Source organism: Chlorocebus sabaeus, chromosome 20 (assembly GCF_047675955.1).
Source record: "Chlorocebus sabaeus isolate Y175 chromosome 20, mChlSab1.0.hap1, whole genome shotgun sequence".
Lineage (NCBI taxonomy): Eukaryota > Metazoa > Chordata > Mammalia > Primates > Cercopithecidae > Chlorocebus > Chlorocebus sabaeus.
This window is the reverse complement of record NC_132923.1, coordinates 135,206,951-135,229,139: the sequence shown is the minus strand read 5'-3', so window position 1 is coordinate 135,229,139 and position 22,189 is coordinate 135,206,951. Positions and strand designations below refer to the sequence as shown.

The following is a 22,189-nucleotide window of genomic DNA, read 5'->3' as shown; positions in this document are numbered from 1 at the left end:
CTCTCCTGCACCCGGGTGAAGTAAACAGTCCTGTGGTTCACACAAAGCCTGTTTGGTGGTGTCTTCACACGGACACGCGTGACACAGGGTTCGAGCAATTTTCATGCCTAAACCTCCGGAGTAGCTGGGATTACAGGCGAACGCCACCATACCCAGGTTAACTTTTGTATTTTTGGCAGAGACGGGGGTTTCAGCCTGTTGGGCAGGCTGGTCTCAAACTCCTGTTTTCAGGAGATCTGCTCGCCTCCGCCTCTCAAAGTGCTGGGATTACGGGTGTGAGCTACCGTGCCTGGCCGGCATTTTCTGGCTTTTTTTTTTTTTTTTTTTTTGAGACAGAGTCTCACTCTGTCGCCCCAGCTGGAGTGCAGGGGCGAGATCTCAGCAGCTCACTGTGTTAAACATAAGTTTTCTGCGCTGCCAAAAAAGTAGAACTCAAATATAAACTTTTCTCAGCAAAGCAATTTACTTCTATAGAAGGGGCCGTCTCAAAGTTGGAACAATGGCGAGCGCCTGGACGAGGGAGGGGAAGCGGTTCTTATTCCTGATGCAGGTAGCGCCTACTGCTGTGTGGTTCCTCTACTGGCTAGGGTTAGAACGCACAGTCTAACCTCATGCCCACTGGCCTTAAAGAGAGCAGGAGTATGGGCCAGAGTGGCCAGGTGAGTGGTTTGGTGGGAAAAACGGTTATAGGACAAGTAACTAAAGGTGACTCGGGTCAAACCAGGTGACTCGGATGAGTTAGGACGGAGCAGGTGACCAGGGGAGAGCAGGTGACCCGGGGAACAGATGGGAACTGTCAGTCCTCGGAGCCCATGCCTGCCTGTAGACATCCAGATGGCCTGAAGCAAGTGAAGAATCCCAAAAGAAGTGAAAATGGCCGGTTCCTGCCTTAACGGAGAACACTCCACCATTGTGATTTGTTCTTGCCCCAGCTTAACTTCGTGGCTCCGAAGCTCCCCCACTGAGCACCTTGTGACCCCGCCCCTGCCTGCAAGAGAAAAACCCCCTTTGTAATTTTCCATCATCCACCCACATCCTAGAAAACTGCCCCACCCCTATCTCCCTTCGCTGGCTCTCCTGGGACACAGCCCGCCTGCACCCAGGTGAAATATATCAGCTTTGTTGCTCACACAGAGCCTGTTTGGTGGGGCTTTTACAGGACTGAGACTCCGTGCCTAGCCAGCTTTCTTTTTTTTGTGAGATGGAGTCTTGCTCTGTCGCCGAGCCCTGAGTGCAGTGGCGAGATCTCGGCGGCTCACTGTGTTATACGTAAATTTTCGGTGTCGCAAAACAAGTAGCACTTGAATGTACATTTTTCTCAGCTAGGAAATTTACTTCTATAGAAGGGGGTGTCTCATAGATGGAGTAATGGCGAGCGCTTGGACAAGGGAAGGGAAGGTTCTTTTTCCTGACGCAGGTAATGCCTACTGCTGTGTGGTTCCCTTATTGGCCAGGGTTAGACCTCACAATCTAAATGCGATTGACTTTTTTTTTTTGAGATGGAGTCTTGCTGTGTCGCCCAGGCTGGAGTACAGTGGTGCGATCTTGGCTCACTGCAAGCTCTGCCTCCTGGGTTCATGACATTTTTCTGCCTTAGCCTCCTGAGTAGTTGAGACTACAAGTAGACACGATGCCATCGTGTCCGGCTAATTTTTGTGTTTTTGGTAGAAAGAAATTTCACCACGTTGGCCAGGATGGTCTCGATGTCCTGACCTTGTGATCCACCTGCCTCGGCCTCCCACAGTGCTGGGATTACCGGCATGAGCCACTGCGCCTGGCCTCAAGTGGTTCTTTAAAGTCTGATTCATTCTTTCTACTTTCCCTGATGATGGTGGGTGTCAAGGAGTGTGGTATTCTTACATAATGTCTGATGTTTGGAATAGCATTTTTTTTTTTTTTCCCGGCAGAGTCTTGCTCTGTCGCCCATGCTGGAGTGTAGTGGCACCATCTTGTCTCAGTGTAACCTCTGCCTCCCGGGTTCAAACAATCCTCCTGCCTCAGCCTCCTGAGTAGCTACGATACAGGTGCAGACTGAGACGTTCGGCTAATTTTTTGTATTTTAGTAGATGGGGTTTCACCATGTTGCTCAGGCTGGTCTGAAACTCCTGAGCTCAGGTGATCCACCCGCCTCGGCCTCCCAAGGTGCTGGGATTACAGGCATGAGCCACCGTGCCCGGCCTACACTGATAACTTAGAGCAAACTTTACTTTTGTTGAGAACTTTGTAAGTTTGGGATTTTAATTATCCTTTGCTATTAATAGGACTTCATTCAGTCTAATACATATATATTTTTAATGTATAAGCCACGTCAAAGGCATACTTAGAATTGGTATAGATGGTTCCTTCCTGGTTCTCTAAGTATTTTAAGGCTTGGCTGAGTGCAAACAGCTCAATATGCTTAAGCACACCAATTATTAGGAAACTTTCTTAGCTCTATTTTTTTTTTTTTTTTGGGACGGAGTCTCTCTCTGTCGCCCAGGCTGGAGTGCGGTGGCGCGATCTTGGCTCACTGTAAGCTCCACCTCCTGGGTTCTCTCTCTCTCTCTCTCTCTCTTTGAGATGGAGTCTTGTTCTGTCGCCCAGGCTGGAGGGCAGTGGCATAATCTCGGCTCACTGCAATCTCCATTCTTCTGCCTCAGCCTCCTTAGTAGCTGGGACTACAGGCACCTGCCACCGTGCCTGGCTAATTTTTTGTCTTTTTCTTAGAGACAGGGTTTCACCGTGTTAGCCAGGATGGTCTCGATTTCCTGACCTTGTGATCCGCCCTCCTCAGCCTCCCCAAGTGCTGCGATTCCAGGCGTGAGCTGCCACGCCAGGCTTACTCTTGGCTTTTAAAAGAATGGGGCAGATTGCTTTTCTTTACTACTTCTATCCTTTTCTCTCTCTCTTTGACACTGTCTCTCTCTCACTTTCTCTGTTCCCCCTGTCAGTGTTTCTCTTTCCTCTAAGATTTTTTTTTTTTTTTTTTTTTTTTTTTTGAGACGGAGTCTTGCTCTGTAGCCCTGGCTGGACTGCAGTGGCCGGATCTCAGCTCACTGCAAGCTCCGCCTCCCGGGTTTACGCCATTCTCCTGCCTCAGCCTCCGGAGTAGCTGGGACTACAGGCACCCGCCACCTCGCCCGGCTAGTTTTTTGTATTTTTAGTAGAGACGGGGTTTCACTGTGTTAGCCAGGATGGTCTCGATCTCCTGACCTCGTGATCCGCCCGTCTTGGCCTCCCAAAGTGCTGGGATTATAGGCTTGAGCCACCGCGCCCGGCCTCCTCTAAGATGTTTTTTTCCTGTCTCAGAATCTCTTTTATAGGCTTATTTTTCTAGTTCTCTTTCCTTTGTAATTTGTGGTTAATACCTGGCCAATTGTTAGTGACAAATTCCTTGCCCAAGAGGATTCTTGACACCTAAACCAGCATATTCTCTCATTCTTTTAATCTGTTCTTTTCTTTTTTTTTTTTTTTTTTTTTTGAGGCGGAGTGTCACTCTGTGGCCCAGGCTGGAGTGCAGTGGCCAGATCTCAGCTCACTGCAAGCTCCGCCTCCCGGATTTACGCCATTCTCCTGCCTCAGCCTCCCAAGTAGCTGGGACTACAGGCGCCCGCCACCTCGCCCAGCTAGTTTTTTGTAATTTTTAGTAGAGACGGGGTTTCACCGTGTCAGCCAGGATCGTTTCGATCTCCTGACCTCGTGATCCGCCCGTCTCGGCCTCCCAAAGTGCCGGGATTACAGGCTTGAGCCACCGCGCCCGGCCTAATCTGTTCTTTTCTTTTTCTTTGAGACGGAGTCTCACTCTGTCTCCTAGGCTGGAGTGCAGTGGCACGATCTCGGCTCACTGAAAACTCCGCCTCCCAGGTTCACGCCGCCATCCTCCTGCCTCAGCCTCTTGAGTAGCGGGGATTACAAGCGCCCGCCACCGCGCCCGGCTGATTTTTTGTATTTTCAGTAGAGATGGGGTTTCACCATGTTAGCCAGGATGGTCTCCATCTCCTGACCTCATCATCGGCCCACCTGGGCCTCCCAAAGTGCTGCGATTACGGGTGTGAGCCACTGCACCTGGCCAAACATGTTTATGGTAAATTTTTGTGATGGGAAAACTGCCATCCCAGAAAATTTTGAGACCTGATGCTTAGGCCTCAGCAGCTCGGAAAATACGTACTTCTGTCCCAGAACACCCAAACGTCGACCTGTCATTCTCCACCAGGAACAAAATGTAACTGGGGACGTTGTACGCTTGCCCTCGTCACCCTGGGCGTGTTGGCTGGTATCCGATTCTTATGGATTCCCGTTCTTGCCTGCACGTGCCTGATAGCAGATCAATGACAATAGCCATTGGAAGCTTAGGAAAAGCGTTTGTAACGTGAAGAAATAGAGGACCCTTTAGCCATCACCTGACTTTCTGTTGAATTGGGAAATAGCCTCCTCCCGTCCATGTGGGATGGCCTTCCCGATGTGACCCTCCGAGACCGTCCCTGGGGGATAAAACCCCACAAATGCATCAGCCCGTGTGCTGGGGACAGGGCATCGTCATGCCAGCTGTGACTGGGAAGGAGGATGGTGAGGCAGTGTGGGGAAAAGAAAGATCAGACTGTCACTGTGTCTATATAGAAAGGAGTAGACATAAGAGACTCCACTTTGTTCTGCATTTGAGATGCTGTTAATCTGTGACCTTGCCCCCAACCTTGTCCTTGCAAGAGACATGTGCTGTGGTGACTCAAGGTTTAAAGGATTTTGGACTGTGCAGGGTGTGCTTTGTTAAACAAGTGCCTCAAGGCAGTATGCTTGTGAAAAGTCATCACCATTTTCTTAATCTCAAGTGTATATGTCCCTGGGTACTTGAGATTAAGAAAAACATGTACACTGCCAAAGGTCGCAGGGACCTCTGCCTAGGAAAGCTAGGTATTGTCCAAGCTTTCTCCCCATGTGGTTGTCTGAAATATGACCTCCTGGGAAGGGGAAGACCTGATCGTCCCCCAGCCTGACACCTATGAAGGGTCTATGCTGAGGAGGATTAGTATAAGAGGAAAGAAGGCCTCTTGGCAGTTGAGATAGAGAAAAGGATCTGTCTCCTGCCTGTCCCTGGGCAATGGAACATCTCAGTGTAAAACAGAGATGTTCTGTTTACTGAGAAAGGAGAAAACCGCCTTAGGGCGAAAGGTGGGACGAGTTAGCGCAATGCTCCTCTTTATACACTAAAAAGATTTATAGAGATGTTTGCATATGCATATCAAGGCATTTTCCCTTAAACTTATGTCACAGAGATCTTTATTCATATGTCTTACTACTGACCTTCTCCCTATGATGATCCTATTATCCTGCCACTTCCCTTTTACTATGATGGTAAAGATAATGAGCAATAAATACTGAGGGAACTCAGAGACCTGTGCCAGCGTGGGTCCTCTGTATGCTGAGCGCCGGTCCCCTGGGCCCACTTTTTCTTTCTTTATTCTTTGTCTCTGTGTCTCATTTCTTTTCTCAAGTCTCTTGTTCCACCTACCGAGAAACGCCCACAGGTGTGGAGGGGAGGCCACCCCTTCAGGCAGGGCTGGGGGCTTTGAGGTCCAGGTGTGGCTGTGTGAAAGCCCCCTGGCTGGTGTGCATGCCTGCCCAGTCCTGCGCGTATCCTAACACCTGCCCTCCGTGCCTCTGCGCCCGCAGGCCATGTCGAAGGACGCCGTGAATCTGGTGCAGATGCAGGAGCCGACTTTGCAGCCGGAGCAACAGTCCAAGCTCAAAGTGAGTGGAGCCGGTGTGTGTGGGGAGGCCGGGGTGCACATGGGGTTCGGGCATGGAGATTGGTGGGCCACTGCCGGTGGGTAGGGCCAGGGGCGTGTACACGGGCAGCAGTGGGGCCCAGGGCCGAGCTTGGGCGCCTCATTCCAAGGGGAGGTGAGAGACGCTGCTGCAGTGCCGCCCGAGAGGGAGGACCAATGTTGGTGAGGGTGTCTGGTCGTTTGGAGGGCCTGGGTCTTCTTGACATTCTCACCTCATTTCTTTGAGCTCAGCAGAATTTTTTTCTATTTTATTGATTTTGAAACGGAGTCTCATTCTGTCACCCAGGCTGGAGTGCTGTGGTGCGATCTCAGCTCACTACAACCTCCGCCTCCCGGGTTCAAGTGATTCTCCTGCCTTAGCGTCCCTAGGAGCTTGGATTACAGGCACCCACCACCATACTCAGCTACTTTTTGTATTTTTAGTACAGATGGGGTTTTACCCTCTTGGCCAGGCTAGTCTTCAACTCCTGACCTCAAGTTCCACCTGCCTCGGTCTCCCGAAATGCTGGGATTACAGGTGTGAGCTACCGCGTCCGGCCCGTCGCCCTCAGTCCTGAGCTCACAGGCGGGGTTCACGCGTTGCCTGTTTGGCCATTGTAGCTTTAACGTTTAATTGGCAGAAGACAGAGGCTTCCTTCAGCACAGCGTGAATCAGGGCGGTGGTGTTGGGAGGTCTGCCGCGCAGTGGCCCTTCTCAGGGAAGCCGCAGTGGGGGCTGTTTTCTGCCGCTGGGGAGTTTGGGCTCCTGAAAGCAGCCCCTCAGCGACAGCCATCCCGGCCGATGTCACCTGTGTCTGTGTCCGGCTGTGGCATCTGCAGGGCCCCAGGTGCCCAAGACGCTTGGAGCCCTCCCGTCCTGGGGCAGACACAACCTCTGCACTGGTGTTGAGCATTTTTTTGGTTTTAAAGGCTTTTCTCTTTTTCTGTGGCTTCTCAGCAACTTGTAAATGAGGAGAACTTACGGAAGCAGGAGGAGTCCGTGCAGAAGCACCATCAGACCTTCTTGGGGTCCATCAGGTGAGGGCTGCCCAGGCCAGCCGCAGACGTGGCCCTGCAGGTGTGTGTCGCTGGTCCTAGGCGCTCTCCAGGTGTCCCAGGCCTGGCTGCTCCAGGCTGGCTCCTTGGTGGGGGCACTGCCCCTCTGTCCTGGCAGGATCGGGCCGCTGTGTCAGGGCCTCACCCTCAACCTGCTCTTGCTGTGTGGCTCGGATCTTCGTGTCCGTCCTGGTCACACCACTGCTTTCCCCGCAGGACGTCTGTCACCATGTTTGGGGAAAGATTCCGTGCCTTTGTGACAGAGCGGTACTCAGTGACAGCCACGGTAAACACGCGTGTCCCGGGTAGGGCTGGCAGGTGGCTGTGGGGCAGCTTGTGGGGGCCTCCTGGAACCCCGGGTCCTGTCCCCGGGTCATGTCCCTGCTCGCTCTGCACAGGCCCTGGAGCTCTCCCAGCACAGAACAAGCCAAATTGGGCTTGTGGGGGCTGCTCCTCGAGCTGGGAGAAGAAAACAGTCTCCAGCCTCGGCCACACAGTCAGACCCCATCTCTACATGTGGCACGTGTATGTAGTCCCAGCTTCTCAGGAGGCAGAGGCAGGAGAATCACTTGAACCCAGGAGGCGGAGGTTGTAGTGAGCCGAGATCCTGCCACTGCACTCCAGCCTTGGGACAGAGCGAGGCTCCTTCTCAAAAAAAAAAAAAGAAAACAGAACGTGACCCTGACACCATTTTGCAAAAACCTTTATTCCTCAGAAAACCCTGAGAGTTTGAAGTTCATAGATTCCTCTCTTATTTACAGCCTCACTCTTTTGTGCACAGGCGCCAGCCTAGTGTGGTGGCACACCACGTCGCACACGGCTGCGTCCTCCGTCCCCCGCTGCCCAGCACACAGTAGGCAGCAGTGGGCACTTGCTCCGCCGTGGTGCCGGCGCCCTGAGCTGTGACTGCAGCGCCTGCCCGTGGCGTCGCCAGTGTGACGGTGAATGTCGCAGGTGGTGTTGCCGCCCGTGTTAGTGAGACGGTGTCACGTGAGGACACGAGGGAGCTGCTTAATGCACCGTTGACTTCTGTTTGTATTTAGAGACAGTGTCTCACTGTGTCCCCAGGCTGGAGTGCGGTGGCTGCAAGCTCCACCTCCCCGGTTCACGCCATCCTCCTGCCTCAGCCTCTCCGGTTGCCAGGACTACAGGTGCAGGTCGCCATGTCCTGGTAATTTTTCTATTTTGGTGAAGATGGGTTTTCACCCTCTTGGCCAGGCTGGTCATGAACTTCTGACCTCAGGTGATCTGCCCATCTTGGCCTCCCAAAATGCTGGGATTACAGGCATGGGCCACTGGGCCTGGCATAAACGATGTTTGGTTTTTTTTTTTGAGATGGAGTTTTGCTCTTGTGGCCCAGGCTTCAGTGTGATGACGCGGTATGGGCTCACTGCAACCTCTGCCTCCCGGGTTCAAGCAATTCTTCTGCCTCAGCCTCCCAAGTAGCTGAGATTACAGTCATGTGCCATCATGCCCAGCTAACTTTTTGTATTTTTAGTAGAAATGGGGTTTCTCCATGTGGGTTAGGCTGGTCTCCAACTCCTAACCTCAGGTGATCTGCCTGCCTCGACCTCCCAAAGTGCTGAGATTGCAGGCCTGAGCTACCACGCCCAGCCGGCGTAATTGATTTTTAAAACAAGTCAGAGATTTCGGGTCAGCCTTGTTTTCCAGTAATAAAGTACCATTTTAGCGGCCAAGAAAGTAGCAGAGGGTGTGGCCCTGTGACATAGCCAGCTGGGTCTGCCCAGGGCCCTGCTCAGCGACCCGGGCTTTGCAGGATTTATGCTGCCAGTTGCAGAGAAAATGGCCCTGAGTGAGGGCACTGTGACGGGCCCACCTGCCTCCTGTAACCGCGTGGCTGTGGGATTCGGGGCGGGGAATTCGGGATCCTGTGCTGCCAGCACACAGCCCTGTGCTTCTCCCTTGGGCAGAGAGTGGGTGGGGCAGCCGCGTGCATCTCCCGCTCTAGGAGGGAGGGAGGGTGGGGCAGGCACGCCAGTGCTGTGTCTCTGCTGCAGGTGCTTGGGCTGACGCTGCTGGCTGGCGGGGTCTACTCTGCCAAGAATGGGACAGCCGCGGCGGCCCGCTTCATCGAGGCTCGGCTGTGGAAGCCGTCCCTGGTGAGCGAGACGTCCCGCATCACGGTGCTGGAGGCGCTGCAGCACCCCTTCCAGGTAGCGGCGTGGGCCTGGCCCTCCCTGAGTGCGGTTCCTGGCTGAGTCCCCTCTGCTCCATGAGGAAACCCGCCCATGCACGCCCTCCTGTTCCTTCCCTTTCCCCACACGAGGGGCACCCGGACGCCGCTTCATGCCTGGGTTTTCGCTGTAGCTTAGGGGTCTGCATCAGTGAGACCCTTCCCCGGTCTGCCTCAGTCTCCCCTGCTCGGGGCTCTTGATGGGACCTGGGAGCACATCGGGGTCCTTGCAAGTCCCGGGACCTGGGTGTGCTGGTGTGTGTCAGGGAAGCTGCCACAGGCCATGGTGTCTGGCGGCCTCCCTGGGGAACTGCGCCGCTGGCCAGCCCCCGAGGTGCCTGCTCTCCACACGGGGGTGGTGGGGTCTCCACAGGTCACTCGGTGGGTAATGAAATAAAAGCCAATAAGGAACTGGAAAGTGACCCCAATCCCAGCAATAGTCACCCAGTCTCCTAGTGGGATAGGGTTCCAGCTCCTGGCCAGTCCTGGCTGTGCTTTGGGGCAGCTCCGTTTCAGTGTGTTACCGAGCGTGTCTGTGCGTTAGTGGTTGTGCCGTGGCTGTGGCAGGTGACCCAATGGCGCTTCCCCTTCCCCTCCCGCAGGTCAGCCGGCGGCTCCTCGGTCGGCCCCAGGACGTGCTGGAGGGTGTTGTGCTGCATGTAAGTCCGTGTGCCTGGGACCGGGGAGGTGCAGGGAGGGGTCCCCGGAGCTGGGCCGTGCTGTGGCCCTTGCTGGCACTCGAGGAGTCACCCAGGAGCTTTCGGCTTCTGAGATGCGACTGCTTTGACCCTGTCGGGGATAGGCTGTCCGTGACCTGGGCGGCACCCCGAGGAGTGGAGTCCACAACAGGGCATTGCCGCAGCCCCTGGCCCTGAGGCTTCCCTGGGCGCAGAGTGTGTCCCTTAAGCCCCCGTCTTCCCCGGCAGCCCAGCCTGGAAGCGCAGGTGCGCCACGTGGCCATAGCAACAAGGAACACGAAGAAGAACCACGGCCTGTATAGGAATGTCCTGATGTACGGGCCGCCAGGCACCGGGAAAACGCTCGTTGCCAAGGTGAGAGCACCTGGCTGCGCAGGTGGGCCAGGGGCCACTGGGGTCTCACCTGCCTGCAGGTGTCTGGGGGGCTCAGTTGCCTGGGGAATGGACTCCCCTTAGTCCTTTGGTCACCCTCATGTAGGTTCAGCGTGCTGGTGTGGGTAAGAGCGCCTCCCATCTTCCAGGCAGGGGACGTCTCCTGTTGGGCAGGCTGTGGCTTCCAGACTGTGGCTTCCAGGCAGGGACGCCCGGCAGGGACTCCACACTCCGGGTGGAGTGTGCAGGCTTTGCAGAGGCAGAGGGAACATCTGTTCTGTCTCCCCTCACTCTTCCCGTCTAGAATCTCGCCCTGAACTTGGGCATGGACTACGCCATCATGAGAGGCAGGGACGTGGACCCCATGGGGCGGGAAGGCGTGACCGCCATGCACAAGCTGTTTGACTGGGCCAATACCAGCCGGCGCAGGTGAGACGTCCCCACAGCATGCACACAGGCCCTTCACTGCGGCCCAGCAGGCTGCCTTCGGGGAAGGGGGTCCAGGTGGCTTTCCGGGACCTCGTGGTCTTTCTGCAGCTCTGTCCTTGTGGCCACGCAGGAGGCTGGGCGGAGGGTCCCTCGGAGGGAAGGTCGCCTGAGTGTGGACCCTGGTGGCCACGAGGCCCCCAGCGTGTGGAGGCTGCCAGTGGGATACTTGGCTCAGGACAGAAGGGAGGTGGGTGGGTGTAAGGGCAGAGGGGTCTTCACAGCTGCAGGGACGCCACCTCCATGGCCGCCCTCCCTCTGACACGCGTGCAGGTGGGCATGGGCAGTGGCTCCTTTTGGTAGAACCATTTGGAAGTTAGCTGAAGACAGCATGGCACACAATAGGGTGTGTGCCTATTAAAGTCACACACCGTTTAATAGATTAATAGCTGGGACACCCTTGCGACTTCAGCTCTCCCCGTTGGCACCACATTCCTCATGGCTGGCACCCTCCCCTCTGGCCTTTGACCTTTCACTTTAGAAGATCCTGCCCCTGGTGTGGACTCTGAGCAGCCTCCAGCGCTGCACTGGGCCAGGTGGGGGTGAAGCCTGCGTGTGCCGTTGGCTTCCCAGGGCCTTGTGAGGCTGGGCCGTGGTCAGCTGCCCAGAGGCCAGGCTGATGGGCTTCTGTCAGATCCAGGACTTAGGGTTCCCGATGGGGCAGAGGCTGCACCCCTTCGGGATCTGCCCGCTCGGCCTGCTCCCACCACAGCCGGACGCTGCTGTGGGCCGCTCCAGGTGTCACTCTCCCCGTGCTGGGCCTCCCTCTCGTTCACAGCCTCCTGCTCTTCATGGACGACGCGGACGCCTTCCTTTCGAAGCCAGCCACTGTGAGTGTCACTAAGCCTCTGTCTGGCCACAGGGAGGTGGTGGGGCGGGTGCGTCCGTCATCTTGGATCAGGCCGCAGCCGGCTGCTCAATTCCTTTTTCTCTAAATTTTGAGTGAAAACCAGCCTTTTGTTTTTTTTTTGGTCAGCTTAAACTTAAGGTTTGGCTTTTGAGGGTTGTTTTGTTTTGTTTTGTTTTGTTTCGAGATGTTGTCAGAGTGGAGTTCAGCGGCACGATCTCATCTCACTGTAACCTCCGCTTCACGCTATTCTCTTGCTTCATCCTCCCAAGTAGCTGGGATTATAGGCACCTGCCACCATACCCTGCTAATTTTTGTATTTTTACTAGAGATGGGGTTTCACCATGTTGGCCATGATGGTCTAGATCTCTTGACCTCGTGATGCACCTGCCTGAGCCTCCCAAAGTGCTGGTATTACAGGTGTGAGCCACTGCACCGGTCTATTTTTATTCTTATTTATTTGAGATAAAGTCACACTCTATCCCTTTAGCTGGCCTGCAGTGGCGCGGTCTTGGCTCACTACAACCTCCACCACCTGGGTTCAAGCTAGTCTCTTGCCTCAGCCCTCTGAGTAGCTGGGATTATAGGCATTTTTTGTATTTTTAGTACAGATGGGGTTTCACCATTTTGGTCAGGCTGGTTGAGGACTCCTGACCTCAAATGACCTCCCCGCCTGGCCTCCCGAAATGCTGGGATTACATGCGTGATCCACCACGCCCAGCCATATAGTTCTTATGTTAAGACAGGGTCTCTGTCGCCCAGGCTGGAGTGCAGTGGCGCGATCACAGCTCACTGTTTGCCTCGACCTTTCAAGCTCAAGCCGTCCTCCTGCCTCAGCCGCCCGCGTAGCCAGGACTGCAGGGGCACAGTGCCATGCCTGGCTAATTTTTTTTTTTTTGAGATGGAGTTTTGCTCTTGTTGCCCAGGTTGGAGTGCGGTGGTGTAATCTTGGCTCACCGCAACCTCCTCACCCTGGGTTCAAGCAATTCTCCTGCCTCAGCCTCCCAAGTAGCTGGGATTACAGTAATGTACCACCACGCCCGGCTCATTTTGTATTTTTTTTTAGTAGACAAGGGATTTCTCCATGTCAGTCAGGATAGTCCTAAACTCCTGACCTCAGTTGACCCGCCCACCTGAGCCTCCCAAACTGCTGGGATTACAGGCGTGAGCCACCTTGCCTGGTCCGGGCTAATTTTTTTTTTTTTTTTTTTTTTGAGACGGAGCCTCGCTCTGTCGCCCAGGCTAAAGTACAGCGGCGGAATCTCAGCTCACTGCAAGCTCCGCCTCCCGGGTTCATGGCATTCTCCTGCCTCAGCCTCCCAAGTAGCTGGGACTACAGGCGTCCACCACCACGCTTGGCTAATTTTGTTTTGTATTTATTAGTAGAGACGGGGTTTCACAGTGTTAGCCAGGATGGCCTCGATCTCCTGACACTGTGATCCGGCCACCTCGGCCTCCCAAAGTGCTGGGATTATAGGCGTGAGCCATCGCCCCCGGCTGTTTTTTTGAGCTCGGCTGGGCTCAAACTTCTGAGCTATCAGAGATGCTCCCACCTTGACCTTGTGAAGTTCTGGGATTACAGACGTGAGCCCCCATGCCCAGTCAGGGGTTTTTTTGTTTTTGTTTTTGTTTTTGTTTTTGTTTTTGTTTTTGATACAGAGTCTCACTCTGTCGCCCATGCTGGAGTGCAGCGGTGCGATTTCGGCTCGCTGCAAACTCTGCCTCTCAGGTTGAAGTGATTCTCCTGCTTCAGCATCCCACGTAGCTGGGACCACAGTTGTGCCACCAAGCCTGGCTGATTTTTGTATTTTTAGTTTAGACAGGGTCTCACCATGTTGGCCAGGATGTTCTCAAAGTCCCTACCTCAGGTGATCTGCCCGCCTCGGCCTCCCAAAATACTACGTTACATGCAAGAGCCACCGTCCCTGGCCCTGGTCAGGCTTTTGAGTTTAGATCCATGAAAGTGTGGCCGCGTCCCTGCTCCCTGCAGGAGGGAGGCCTGTGGGACCTTCTGCTGTGGCTGTTTACAAGGCTTTGCTCCTGGTGCCTAAGGCTTGAACCTTCTCTCTGCAGGAGGAGATAAACGAGGACCTCAAAGCCACCCAGAACGCCTTCCTAAACCACATGAAGGATCGCAGCAACAAGTGAGGGGGCACCTTGGGTCCCGGGCCCCTGGGCAGGGCTGTGCAACCATCGCCCTTGGTTCCCACCAAGGGACCTCAGGGGCCCTGGATCACAGTGCTGGGCAGCACCTGTGGCCGCAACGTGCCCACCTCGGATGTCCCCTGGGAACGGCCCAGCTCGGGACAGCATGGGGCGTCACTGAGGAACATGCGGGGGACTCCTGGGCAGAGCCGGGGTCAGTCCTGTCCTCAGGGCCCTGTGCGGTGCCGCCCCAGCTTGCAGGTCCCTCTGACCCTGGGTTTCTGCGGTCCTTTGCCTGCAAGGGAGGTGGTCTAATGGTCTGAGGCTCTGCTGGGTCTCCCTTGGAGGGTGAGGGTGCCCTGGGGTGGGAGATGGAGACACGTTTGCTCCCACGGGAAGCTGGGCACGAGCAGGTCCTGTGTGTTTGGGCGGAGCCTGGGGTCTTGGCCCCCCGCCCAGATGCTGGACAGGAGTGCTCCCTCCAGGCCTAGGGGCCCTCCCACATTGTGCGTCCTCCGTGAGCTGCTGCCCAGACGTCCCCAGTAGGTGGATGGCCCCATGGCCAGGCTCCCTAGCCCCTCCCAAATCCCCTAAATTTGAGTTTTCTTGGTCTCCTGGGCCCCTCCAGCCCCGGTCATATGTCACATGGAGGATCAAGTCCTGCCGGCCGGCTGTGGCCGACTCCTCAGGCGTGTTGGGCTCCCTGGCTCAGCTGCTGCCGGTAGACGCTCCCTGCAGCCCTGGCTCAGGTCCTTCCCAGAGAGGCAGGGCTGAGGCCCTGTTGAGCCTCCACTGCACCCGGGTCCCTAAGGTCCTGCTCCTGGCTGGCGTGGCCACTCTTGACATGGACTCTGGGTCCCGCATCCATGCTCCCAGCACGGCAGGGCTCAGGCAGCAGGAGGAGTGGTGGTCCTGGCGCTGCCTATCACGCTGGGCGAGTGTCAGCGAGGAAGCGCCACACGGGATGAGAACAGAGGCTCCGGTAGCCGGGCCGGGGGACAGCTGGGCGTGGTGGGGCAGGCGGTGACCAGGGCTGTGCCGCGTCCTCCCGGTGTTTCCTGTGCTCACAAGCTGCCGCTTTAGATTCTCCCGGAAAGTCCCCCTGGGGGGACTAAGGAGCCCGTGTTCCCCTCGGGCAGTTTGGCCGGCAGCCCCAGCATTTCCTTCCCCATCCCTGCTCCGCAGATTCATGCTGGTCCTGACCAGCCGCCACCCGGAGCAGTTGCACTGGGACATCCACAACCGCATCGATGTGATGCTTTACTTCGACCTGCCCGGGCCGGAGGAGCGGGAGCGCCTGCTAAGAATGTATCTTGACAAGTATGTTCTTATCCCGGCAACAGAAGGAAAACAGTAAGTGTCCCGCCTCACCCACCCCTGTCCAGGGACCCGCGCTCAGGGCCCACCCCCGGCCCTGCTCTCCAGAGGATCCCAGCAGGCCCAGTCTCCGGGGTGGCACCGCCTCCCTGCCCTGTGGTTTTGCGCAGGAGCCCTGTGGGCCCCAAGGGTCCCAGAGGCTGCACCCAGGGATGTGCCACCACCCTTTCCTCATCCCCACCTGAGAACAGCCTGGTGGCGTCTCCTCGGGTTTGGGGGGCAGAGCCCACCATCACTTACAAACCTTCAACTTTTTTTTTTTTTTGAGACAGTCTCGCTCTTGTCCCCCAGGCTGGAGTGCAGTGGCACGATCTCAGCTGACTGCAACCTCCGCCTCCTGGGTTCACGCGATTCGCCTGCCTCAGCCTCCTGAGTAGCTGCGATTATAGGTGCCTGCCACCACACCCAACTGCTTTTCGTATTTTTGTAGAGATGCAGTTTCACCATGTTGGCCAGGCTGGTCTCGAAACCCTGACCTCAGGTGATCTGCCCGCCTTGGCCTCCCACAGTGCAGGGATTACAGATGCCAGCCACTGTGCCCAGCCAGCCTCAGGCCCTGGCAGTGAGGGGAGGTGACGTGGAGTGTTGCTCTGAGTCCCCCATGTTGGGATTCGAGGGAGACGCTCCTCATGAGAGCCCCGTATTGGGACTGGAGAGGATCCTCATGGTCCCCTGCTGGCTGCTGGCCTGGCCTTCCTCCAGCTGCCACGCCTGGCCCTGGAGCCTCATGGTGTGGGGCGCGGCTCCGGCTGCACTTGTACCCTGAGGCCTTCAGGCTCCCTGTCGCTGGCGGTGGGTGCAGAAGGCACGGTGGGCAGAGCCCTCCAAGTGATGAGAGTCCCTGGGGCTGCACGCCGGCTGCCTCAGGAACACTCCAGATGAGCAGAGGCTGCTCCACCTCTTGGCGTCCCCAGGTCCCGGGTTTCTGAGTCCTTCTGTGCACCTGACGTAAATTCCTGCTGTCTCCAGTGACAGCAAAAGCCGCTCTGTTCCAAAGAGAGCCTGGTTCCCCCTGCCAACCCCTCCGCGGATGCCTGCTCCATGCTCCAGCTGTCCCGGCCTTAGTTTCCCTTTGGCCCTTCCCCGCGCTGGGCACTCCCACTCCCACGGCTGCTCGTAGCCCTGGCACCATGACTTGGCTTCTGTGGCCTCCAGGGAGATGCTTTTGCTGGAAGTCAGGGCTCTGCCACTGCCACTGTAACGGCCATGCGCCTTGTGGGTGCTGAGTGGGCAGGTGTGGGCAGGGCTGGTGTGAAGAGGGGGTGCGGCCATCTCCAGGCCCCACAGCAGTCGCCACCTCTCTGCTCAGCCCAGACCTGGTTTGCATCATGGAGAGGGTGGAGTTTGGCTGTCACAGGAAGAGTCCCTCCCAAGGGGACACCTGGCATGGGTGCCCGCCTGGCTGCCTGTCTTCCAGCCCCCACCTCGTGGTGTGGGAGCCGTTGCCTTGGCCGGCCCACTTGGGAACTCCTTCTCCAGGCGCCTGAATCTGGCCCAGTTTGACTATGGGAGGAAGTGCGAGGAGATCGCTGAGCTGACGGAGCACATGTCCGGCCGGGAGATCGCACAGCTGGTTCAGTCCTGGCAGGTGAGTCGGGCTCGGGCGCACCCACCCAGATGTGAGCCCAACTGCTGTGGAGACGCCGGGTTGTGCCTGTCCCAGCACCAGTGTCACACAGCAGCTTCTGTTGAGGGGTTTTCGGTGCACAGACGTGATACGGGGCACCTGCCCCGGGTGGGCCACTCCACACACTAGCGCGCCCCTGCTCCTGCCCTTGGAAGGGTGGGGCATGTCCGTTGCTGACGTCGCAGGTCAGGAAGCCCGTGCGGCATCCTAGTATCCGGGCTGTGCCAGGTGGGCTGGGGGGCTTTCGATGCTCACCTTGGCAGATGGGCACCCGCTGGTGTGAATGGTCATCGGGACAGGCCCCGCCTGAGTTTGGTGGTGGGGCTGGAGGGATGTTGTGTTTCCCGGACCATGGCCGTTGGCTTGATCTTGCTTGACGGGCTCAGACCCATGGGCAGGAGTGACCTCTGATTGTCCCACAGCCGGCTGCTCCTTGGAGGCCCCTCCTGCAGCTCCGTGGCTGCTGCAGGGACGGGGAGCCAGGACTCAGAGCAGTGTGGGCGTGGCCATCCAGAAAGCTTTGGTCTTTGGGGGTTGCTGGAAAAGCAAAACCAGGTCTGTGGAAGGCACCAAGGCCAGGCACAGGCATCGCTGCCTCTGGGGTCTGCAGAGTCTGTGACAACCTGGTCACTCTACCTAGCAGCGCTTTCGTGTGTGACAGGTTTATGAAGTAGCCAGTTACCTTGATTTGAACGTTGGCGCCAGGGTCTATAGGGGCTGTATTAGTCAGTACAGGCTGGGTTATGCCTCTGTGACAAAGAGCCCCAGATCTCAAACCCTATCCTTGTGGGTGAGCTGATGTCTGTGTTCCAGGTCGTCTCCACTTGGGACCACGTCTGTTTCCACAACTAAGCAAGCAGAGGCCAGGCATGGTGGTGGCTGACGTTTGTGTTCCCAGCATTTGGGGAGGTCAAGTCAGCCAGATTATTTGAAGCCAGGAGTTCAGGACCAGCCTGGAAAACAAGGGGAGACCCCATCTCTACAAAAAATAAAAATATTAGCCAGTCCTAATTGTGCATGCCTGTAATGCCAGCTGCTTTGGGAGGCTGAGGTGGGAGGATCACTTGAGTCCAGGAGCCAGAGGCTGCAGTGAGCTGTGATTGTGCCACTGCACTCCAGCCCGGGTTACAGAGTGAGACCCTGTCTCAAAAAATAAGAATAATTTGAGCCGGGCATGGTGGCTCACGCCTGTAATCCCAGCATGCTGGGAGGCCAAGGGGAGAAGATCACTTGAGGCCAGGAGTTCGAGACCAGCCTGGCCAACATGTTGAGTCCCACCTCTACTAAAAATACAAGAATTGGCCGGGCATGGTGGTGGTGCATGCCTGTATTCTCAGCTACTCAGGGGTCTGAGGCAGAAGAATTGCTTGAACCCTGGAGGTGGAGGTTGCAATGAGCTGAGATGGTGCCATTGAATTCCAGCCTGGACTATTCAGGATCCTTTGAGATTCCATATGAATTTTAGGAAAGGTTTTCCTATTTTTGTAAAACGTAATTGGGGTTTTCACAGGGACTGTGTTTAGTCTCTATGTTGCTTTGATGTCTCTCAGCAATATTCTGTGGTTTTCTCTTGTTTCCAAGACGGAGTCTCACTCTGTTGCCCAGGCTGGAGTGCAGTGTTGTGATCTCAGCTCACTGCAACGTTCTCCTCCCAGGGTGAAGTGATTCTCCTGACTCAGCCTCCTGAGTAGCTGGGATTACAGGCACGCACCACCACGCCCGGCTAATTTTTGTATTTTTAGTAGAGACAATGATTGACCATGCTGGCCAGGCTGGTCTTGAACTCCTGACATGAGGTAATCCATCTGCTTCAGCCTCCCAAAGGGCTGGGATTCAGACGCGGGCCACTGCGTCCAGCCAGTTTTCATTGTACAAGTCTTTCACCTTCTTGGTTCAGTGAATTTCCAAGTATTTTATTCTTGCCGCTGCTATTGTAAATGGAAACGGTTTCATAATTCCCCATTCACATTATTCACTGTTGGGATGGAGAACTACAGCGTTCTTTGCTGTTGATTTTGTATCCTGTAAGTTTGCTGATGTCACGGGGTTTTTTTCTTCTAATATGGATTCTAGGACTTTCCACATATAAGATTATGTCATCTGAGAACAGGTGATTTTCCCTTTCCCTTTTCAGTTTTGATCACCTTTCTTTTTCTTGTCTAATTGCTCTGTCCAGAGCTTCCAGTGGTGTGTAGAATAGAAGCGGTAAACTATTCTTGCCTGGTTCCTTACCTCAGAGGAAAAGCTTTGTTTCCACCACTGAGTATGTCACCTATGGGCTTGTGATATGTGGCCTTCATTGTGTTTAGGGTGTATCCTTCAATTCTTGGTTTCCTGAGTGTTTTAATCATAAAAGTGTGAGGCGGGTGGATCACCTGAGGTCGGCAGTTCGAGGCCAGCCTGACCAATGTGGAGAAACCCCATCTTTACTGCAAATACAAAATTAGTTGGGCATGGTGGTGCATGCCTGTAATCGCAGCTACTCGGGAAGCTGAGACAGGATAATCGCGTGAATGGGGCAGGCAGAGGTTGCACTGAGCCAAGATCGCGCCATTTGTACTCCAGCCTGGGCAAGAAGAGCAACATTGTCTCCAAAAAAAAAAAAAAGTGGCCAGGCACGGTGGCTCACGCCTGTAATCCCAGCACGTTGTGAGGCCAAGGCGGGTGGATCACGAGGTCAGGAGATCGATACCATCCTGGCTAACACGGTGAAACCCTGTTTCTACCAAAAATATAAAAAATTAGCTGGGCATGGTGGCAGGTGCCTGTAGTCCCAGCTACTTGGGAGGCTGGGGCAAAAGAATGGCGTGAACCCAGGAGGCGGAGCATGCAGTGAGCCGAGATGCCTGGGCTACAGAGTGAGACCCCATCTCAAAAAAAAAAAAAGAAAAAGGTGTTGTATTTGGTCGAATACTTTTCCTGCAACACTTGAGACAGTCATGTGGTTTCCTTCCTCCACTCTGCTAATATCGATTGATTGTATGTTGAACATTTCATATGCAGAACATTGATTTTCATATGTTGAACTATCGTTGCATTCCAGGAATAAATCCTGCTTGGTCAGGGTATAGAGTCCTTTAACTATACTGCTGAATTCGTTCTGCTGACATTTTGTTGAGGACTTTCCCAGTGATGCTCATCAGGGATATTGGCCTGTCATTTTTCTTGTGGTGTCTTTGTCTGGGTTTGATATCAGGGTAATGCTGGACTCCTAGGATGAGTGAGGAAATGTTCTTCAATTTGTCCAAGAGTTTGAGAAGTGCTGCTGATTCTTAATGTTTTGTGAATTGACACGTGAAGACATCAGGTCCAGGTCTTGTGTTTCAACTTTTACAGCCTGAAGACTTTAGGTTCCCAGAAGAATTTCCAGGGTAGCACAGAGAGCTCCCGGGCCGGGGCCTTGCCACGTGGTGGACGTCATGTGTCACTGTTGGCCCCACCTGGGACTGGGTCTTGCCCAGAATCCCACCCAGGAGGCCACGTGACATTTAGCTGTCACTTCTGGTGGGCTCTGCCAGGTCCCGTGCTTCCTGGTGGGGTGGCCCCGTGAGAATCTGTGCAGCCCCTTTCCTCCACTGGGCCCTGGGTGAGGTGCAGCCACTTGGGTGCATCCTGAGGGTTCCTGCACCTGTTTGAACTCTCTTGGGTGGGCTCAAGACCAAAAATGATGCTGAGCAGTCCTGGGTCCCTGATGCACAGTTGTGGTCCGGTTCCGGTCAGCGTCTCCTGCACTCCTGGGCCCCTGAGCCACAGTGGCGGTCCAGCTCCAGTCAGTGTCTCCCCACACAGTGGCTCTTGGTGAGGGGTGGGAGCTGCCAGTGGGGATGGGAACCACGTGGTCATCCCCATGGCAGGTTCCGTTGTGGCAGCCGTGTTGTGGGAGGATGGTGCACTGCTACCCCTTTACCCTGTGAGATGAATCCTGCCTCTGGGAGGCACAGCCAGGACGGGGTGAGGAACCCCCTCAGCTGTCCGGGAAGCGTCCCCTGCCCTGTGCTTCCTCCAGGCGTCCTGGTGCACTCCCAAGCACAGTGCCCAGTGGGGGTGCCCTCACCCTCACCCTGACCCATGGGTGCCTCTCCTTGGGGACTCCACACCTTTCACTGGCACTGGGATGGAGAGCGACCTGTCCATGGCAGAAGGGCTGCACCTGAGGTGCTTGAAGCGACACCGAGGGCCACAGCCCCAGCAGCTCCAGATTCCGCGTGCTGGACGCCAAGTCCTGTACCCAGGACAGGGAGGTGGAGGCAGGGGTGACCTTGATGCTAGCACCTATGTGCCCGAGGTTGGGCAGTGGCTGCCTCTGCCCTGAAGGCCTATGAAGGTGAGGGTCTGAGGATCTGTAGTGCACTGTGACCCGGGGGCACTGCCTGGCCACGGCTGAGACACACAGAGGGTCTGCAATTCCCTCCTGCCTCTTGGGATCTGCCCTGGGTCTGCAGTCAGTGGGGCTCGGCCTTGGGCTTTCTGTTATTGAAAGTCACTGAGAAACTGCAGTGTTGAGGATGCAGGCAAGGCTGTGGCACTGCAGGGGCCACTCCCGGTGTCCACACGCATGCTGGGCTCTGCCGAGGTACAGGAAGCCTGTGTTTCACCCTGAGGCCGTCCTGGTGCCCCTGGTTTGGACCCTCCCCCCCTCGGGGTCCTGGCGTGCGTTACGGGTGGGGGGTTCCCATGGTGGCCTCCCTCAGCTCCCTCTCTCCTCACTAGGCCAGGGCATATGCCTCCGAGGATGGAGTCCTCACTGAGGCCTTGTTGGATGCCCATGTTGAAGACTTTGCCCAGCATCACCAGAAGAAATGCTCTGACTGAAGAGGGATGGCCTGGCCTGATGGATCAGCACCACTTAACCTGAGTCCACGGCGAGAACACACCTCACAGAGCCTGTCTGCGGACCTCTCCCGCTCCTGCCTTTCGGGTCCCTGCACATTAAGGAAATGCTCCCCTTAATAAACTCCCACAGGTGCCACAGCGCTGTGTCTATTGGCTGATGTGGGGCTGGGTTTGGGGTCCCCTAGCGTCCTCCTGGGGTCAAAGGTGAAAGAAAAGACAGAGGCTGGAGCTTTCTGGAGAATTTAACCACAGAGGGGTGGGCTTCACATGAGGTGCCTGCCACAGCGGGGCCGGCTGCCTGAATGCCACCCGGGACCGGCTGCTTGCGCCCCATCCTGCAGCTGTGGAGACGCGGGTGCCCCTTTGCCTCCCTCAATGAAGTACACGGCAAACAAGACACAGCGGTTTCAAACTGGCGACGGCCCGGACTGCCTGCCTCGCCGCCCCTGCACCTTCCCCTGCCCCTGCTTTCCAGCTAGTCCCTGAAAACCTTGATGATGGGGTCGGGCGCGGTGGCCCATGATGGATTCTCAGCACTTTGTGAGGCCAAGGCGGGTGGATCACCTGAGGTGAAGAGTTCCAGCCCAGCCTGGCCAACATGGTGAAACCCCATCTCTCCTTAAAAAAAAAAAAAAAAATAGAAAAATTAGCCCAGTGTCGTGGCAGGTGCCTGAAATCCCAGGCACTCAGGAGGCTGAGGCAGGAGAATCACTTGAACCCCGGAAGTGGAGGTTGCAGTAAGCTGAGACCATGCCATTGCACTGCAGCAAACTCTCTCAAACTCTCTCAAAAAACTCTCTCAAACTCTCAAAA

The 22,189-nt window shown here is 55.7% G+C and overlaps 1 protein-coding gene across 1 annotated transcript; it reads left to right on the top strand.

Moving 5' to 3' along the window:
- The first annotated feature begins 499 nt into the window (after window positions 1–499).
- On the top strand, window positions 500–21,939 carry LOC140709329 (ATPase family AAA domain-containing protein 3C-like). Its single transcript, XM_073008033.1, is given in 13 exon segments — window positions 500–550; window positions 5,647–5,724; window positions 6,700–6,779; window positions 6,840–7,083; window positions 8,816–8,971; window positions 9,594–9,650; window positions 9,918–10,043; window positions 10,366–10,490; window positions 11,326–11,377; window positions 13,468–13,538; window positions 14,725–14,892; window positions 16,396–16,504; window positions 21,254–21,939. Coding segments are annotated over 13 exon segments (1,557 nt in total). The 3' UTR covers window positions 21,494–21,939.
- Window positions 21,940–22,189: the final 250 nt, after the last annotated feature.